A 5,606-nucleotide genomic window follows, 5' to 3' on the forward strand; every position below is an offset into this window, starting at 1 on the left:
GAAAAAAAAAAAACAAAAAAAACGTTATCTATATTTTTTTGTTGAAATATACAAAAAAGATAAAAAATTACTTAACGTTTTTCATCATTATTGCTGCATTAATTTGTTTATTAAACTGAACGAAAAAAAAAATTTATTTTTTAGCATTTCCAGAAAAAATATCACAAAGTCAATGATTCTTTATGGCAATTCACAAAACTATTCAACAAATTTCCCAGTCAGTAATCGGAAAGGGTGAAGCAATCCGGTAGGCAAAGAAATAAAATTCATACACGTGGCGGTGATGTGGCATGAAACGTCAAAATATTCGTACGCTATCGCTGATTGTTTGTACATTAACTTATTTAGTTATTGGTGCTGCTGTTTTTGATGCATTGGAATCTGATCACGAAATGCAGCAGGTAAATTAATTTGTGTAAATTTTATGACACATGATTTTACCTATTTATCATTGCAAACAAAAAAAAAGAATTCAATTGATTGTTTACCATTAGCATGCAATTATAATTTTACTTATGTTAGCCAATATATAATTACTTAGGAATGGAATTTAAAATTTGGAACACATTTTAATCAATTTTTCTTTTTCTAAAATTGACGATTGAAATTGATCATTTTTTTGGGAAAAAACCTAAATTTATTATAAACATTTTGTTTATAATTTTTTAAAGATATAATCAAATTGATTGCTATATTGCGTTATCAGTATTATCAATTATTGTCATCATTATGCACTTATTATTAACATTACAATAACAAATATTACTAATGATGCTATTATTATTCGCATTATTATTGCTCCTGCTATTATATTGTATAATTTTTATTCCCACTGTTATTATAGATCATTTTTATTATTATTATATTAATTGCACTATTATTGATTTGTACTATTTTTTATTTTTTTTAAATACAGGAAATTTAAATTTTCTTTAGTTGAACAAAAAGAAAAATGCATCACTGCTTTGAATTTAATCATTGATCAGGAATGATAACTAATGGAATAAACTTACAAATAATTCCAATGTCACATAAATTTAATGAAATCACGAAATATTTACAGAGAGCATTGGTATCAAAAGTGAGAAAAAGTTTAATTGATAAGTACAATATTAGTAGCACAGATTATCGAGTACTGGAATCAATTATTATCAGATCATTACCTCATCGTGCTGGTCATCAATGGAAATTTGGTGGTGCATTCTATTTTGCTACCACTGTTATCACTACTATTGGTAATTAATTAATCAATTATTATTAAATCATTTGCAAAAATTTCTGTCCTTTTTTTACTTATTTTATTTTTATGATTATAATAGAATGTTCGTTCTTTTTTTGTTTTGTTAGAAAAAATATGAATAATATATACTAAAAACAACAATTTTTAATTTAATTACTTCAATTCTTTCAATTTTTCTCTTGCTCTAATTCCTTTTTAGTGTTAATTTGCTATGATAGACAGATTGTTGTATTGAGCTGATCGCTTGAATGAAAAAATAATTTAAGATTCGATGAAGGAATAATTTTAATTTAATAGCTTAGTTGATTAAAATGGATAGAAAAGGGAGGAAAAATGGGAATAATGAGTAAAATTTCAATTTTTAATTTAAATCTAATTTACATTTCACATGCAAATTACGAAATGATTATACAATGTTAACAAATGGTATTAAATATTTAAATTTGTATTTTAATCTTATTGCTTATAATTCGTTATCAAAAGTGAATTAAAATAATATTTATAAATGTTAAAACAAAATATTTCGCAAAGCAAAAAATTGATTAATTGCTCGTTGTATTCATCCATTAACTTTCCTTTCTGTGTCTCTTTCTTAATTTCAAATAAATTTTGTCAATTTTGGCAAAATTATCTAATTGTTTGGTAATTGATAATATAAACCAAACAATTAATAATCATTTTCTCAAGTTAAAATTTTTATTTTTTTTAAAAAAATGCTTTTGTAGCTCTTTATTTTTAACCCATTTTTTCATTTTCCTTTGTAATAATTTCATTTTATTAAGGCTTTTTCAGTTATTTCTCCAGCTATTTAAATATTACATATTTTTGCTATAAGTATTTGAAATCAAAATTATTTCAATCTCATTATCTTTTCTATCGCTAAACTAAACATATGCAAAAATTATTGATAACAAGGAGGAAATATAAACTAAATTTTACAAAAAATATGAGTTAATTAAACATTAATTTAATAATTTCAATTATAATTTTAGGTTATGGACACAGTACTCCGTCAACAATTGGTGGTAAAACATTTTGTATGTTTTATGCGCTTGCTGGTATTCCACTGGGACTTGTCATGTTTCAAAGTATCGGTGAAAGGTATCAAATTTTTTAAATCAATTTGTAAAATTTACAAATTTGTTAAAAAAGGTCCTTTTTGCTTTTTTTTTTTATGTGGAACTTGAAAACAGAAAGGGTAAATATTGAAAAAATTTTTTAGATTAAATGAATAACGTAAAACGAATTAAAATTTGAAATAAATTTAAATCATAAAAATTTATTCATTGCAAAAATTGGAGTTTGGTTTTCTTTTTTTGCTTTCGAACAAATTACAAAGTTAAAATGAATGAGCAGATTTATAAATGAATTAGAAATTAGTTGAAATTGTGACTGAAAGCAATGATAAAATAAGACTGAGAGAGAGAGAGAGAGAAAAAGGGTAAAAAGGAGAGAGAAGAAGAAAAGTATCGATGAATTTATTATTTCATTAAAATTTTTTTAAAAAATTTTTTAAAAATTATTTTAATTTTTTGTATCCCAAAAAAATTTCCAGATCTGAACTTTTTCTTTGATTTGTTTCTATTTCTTCATGTATAATACAAAATTCTTACATTTTTAATTTAATTATCAAAATTTATTTCTTAAAATTTTTTTTTATTTATATATATGCAAAATCTAGGCTATACAAATCGCTTTACTCATTTCTTTGGAAAAAATCAAATGAAAACATAGAGCAGAATATTATAATTTATCTCATTCGATTTTCTTTGAGTATTATCAATTAATTAATTTAAATTTATGCTTAATTTAAGCAATAGTAATTGTTCTTAAAATAGCTTAATTTGAAATGAAACAAGATTTCAGGATTAATACGTTTGCAGCAATCCTTCTACGTTTGTGTAAACGTTTAGCCGGAAAACCGGCAGCTGTCACTCATTTAGATTTGATTTTGGTTGCATCGGGCTGTGGTACATTCCTCATTGCTTCAGGAGCTTATGTCTTTCAAAGTTATGAAAAATGGACATATTTTGATAGTTTATATTACTGTTTCATTACTCTTACTACTATCGGTTAGTTCTGCTTGCATATTCAGTATTATTCCTATCACAACAAACCGGATAACCGGTACAAAACCGGTACATATTGTTTTGTAATTACATGCTTAATGGAAAAATAATAAAAATTCTAATATCTACAACAAAAATTATTTTTCAATCTTACTTTACTATTTTCATTTCTATAATATTTCTAATTTAATTCACACTCAAAAATTATTTTTGATTTTTTGGAAATTTTTCGATGAAAAAAAGAAACTTTTTCCATTAAAGCTCTCTTATAATAATATGTCTCGCGTATATTTATGAAAACCATTTAGCATTATGCTAAAATGAAATTATATTTACAAAATTTATTGCAAAATTTTATTCAAAACTTTTTTCTAATTCTTTTTTTGAATTTTATTTATTATTAACCTATTAAAGCTATTGTTAAATTTTTTTTTTTTATATTTTTTCAATAAATTATATATATATGTAGTAGTACTTTAGTAAAATAATAACAACATATGAAAAAAAGTAGTTTTTGAAAGAAATCTTTGCAGGTTTTGGTGATTATGTAGCATTACAAAAGAATAGCGCTTTACAAAGTTCACCGGAATATGTGACATTTGCGCTTATCTTTATCATGTTTGGTTTAACAGTTGTCTCAGCAGCAATGAATTTATTGGTGTTGCGATTTTTAACAATGAATACCGCTGATGAAAAACGTGATAAGCAAGAAGCACAACTTGCTGCTAGAGGCTTCTTTTTTTTTTTTGTAAAAAAACTTAAATTTTGAAATACTTGGGTCTTTTTTCAGTTACTTTTTTAAATGTTATGAAAAAATAATATGAAAATCTAATTTAAATTATCAAATACCTAAAATTTTAAGAGTAATCTGTAATTTCAATTTTTTAAGCTTTCTTTAATATTTTCTATTTGAAAATATTTTAGATTAATTAAAATAATAATGATCAAAGTGTTGATTCATAACTTAAAATATGTAAAATTATAACTTAATCCTAAACTTAACATTAATAAATTTTAAAATTGCAGGACTTGTACGTGTCTCAAAACATCTTGGCCAAAAATCATACCAATCCAAACGTTTATCATTTATTAAAAAACCATTTGATCACGAAAATTTTGAAAAATATGATGAAAAAGATGATGAACACGAGAAAGACACATCAAGATCAATTGATTTTGAAAATGCTTCAATATGTTCATGTTCATGCTATCAACTGCCGTATCCGGAAACTGATCTTCGACAAAGGTTGGAGAAAAAGATTTCATCTTTTTTTTTAAAGTATAGATTGATTAGTTACTTGTTAGCATTATAACGAAGTAATTTTCTTTTTTTTTACTTTATTGTTCCAATTTTCAAATTAGTTTGATTTACAGATTTGTGCAAATAAAAAGATTCAAAAAAAAAATAAAAAAATAAAATAAATGAAACAAAAGCTCCTGATATATTTATGTATTTTGAGTTTTTTCTTCAATTATTATTATACCTTAAGTGTGATGCGTAGTTAATTGATATGATATGTAACTAACTGATACTATATCTGATTAATTAATATGACTGGTGATTAATTCACATAATGTATAATTAACGACATAATGTGCAATTATTTCACATTTGATATTAATTAATTAATGTGATATGTGACTAATAGTATGATATGATGATATAAGGTGTGAGTGATATGATACGAGGAGTAATTATTATATTTTGTTAATTACAGGTATTCGGTACGCAGTCATCATCATTTGGCACATTCCGATATGCAACCATCGACACAACCAATTACATTTGAGCAGCAATATCCTGGCACGAGTGCCGCCAGTCGGCTAATTTCTAAAACAACTATTTGCTAGCATTTTTTTCTTTTTTTCGAAGTTCAAGAAAATAAGACAGTAAATACCTAAGAGTGATATATTCAGGTAAAGTATCATAAACATTTCTCTTCCTCTTGAGCTATTAAATGTTATAAAAATTAGAGATTACTAATACAACTAGCAACACTTTGGATTATAAATAATTCAATGTTTTTTTTTCCTATCTTTTGTTTTCTGATTTTACTTGAGTAATTGTTAAGTTATTGATCAAATATCATTCACAATCGATTATTGTTTAATCAATTAATTATTGTAAATTAATGGAACAAAATTTTAAATTTAAGCTACAAGTAACAATGTTATCTAAATTTATGCCTAGCAGATTTCAATTTTTTTTGTTTGTTTGTTAATCATCGTCTTGTTTATCTTTTAATTTCCTCTATATTGAACGATTATGAGAAAATAATGTTGTAAATTAAGATTGA

The 5,606-nt window shown here is 24.1% G+C and overlaps 1 protein-coding gene across 1 annotated transcript; it reads left to right on the plus strand.

Annotated features, from left to right (window-relative positions):
* Positions 1-290: 290 nt before the first annotated feature.
* On the plus strand, positions 291-5,160 carry Bma-sup-9 (outward rectifier potassium channel homolog twk-23 like; the record flags this gene model as incomplete). The annotated part of the gene is made up of 7 exons (XM_043078726.1): positions 291-401; positions 1,064-1,235; positions 2,233-2,341; positions 3,107-3,312; positions 3,843-4,007; positions 4,336-4,555; positions 5,028-5,160. 7 exons carry the CDS (start codon positions 291-293, stop codon positions 5,158-5,160), a joined length of 1,116 nt encoding a protein of 371 aa, XP_042934660.1.
* Positions 5,161-5,606: the final 446 nt, after the last annotated feature.

The sequence above is a fragment of the Brugia malayi genome (genome assembly GCF_000002995.4).
Source record: "Brugia malayi strain FR3 genome assembly, contig: Bm_v4_Chr2_contig_001, whole genome shotgun sequence".
Taxonomy (NCBI): domain Eukaryota; kingdom Metazoa; phylum Nematoda; class Chromadorea; order Rhabditida; family Onchocercidae; genus Brugia; species Brugia malayi.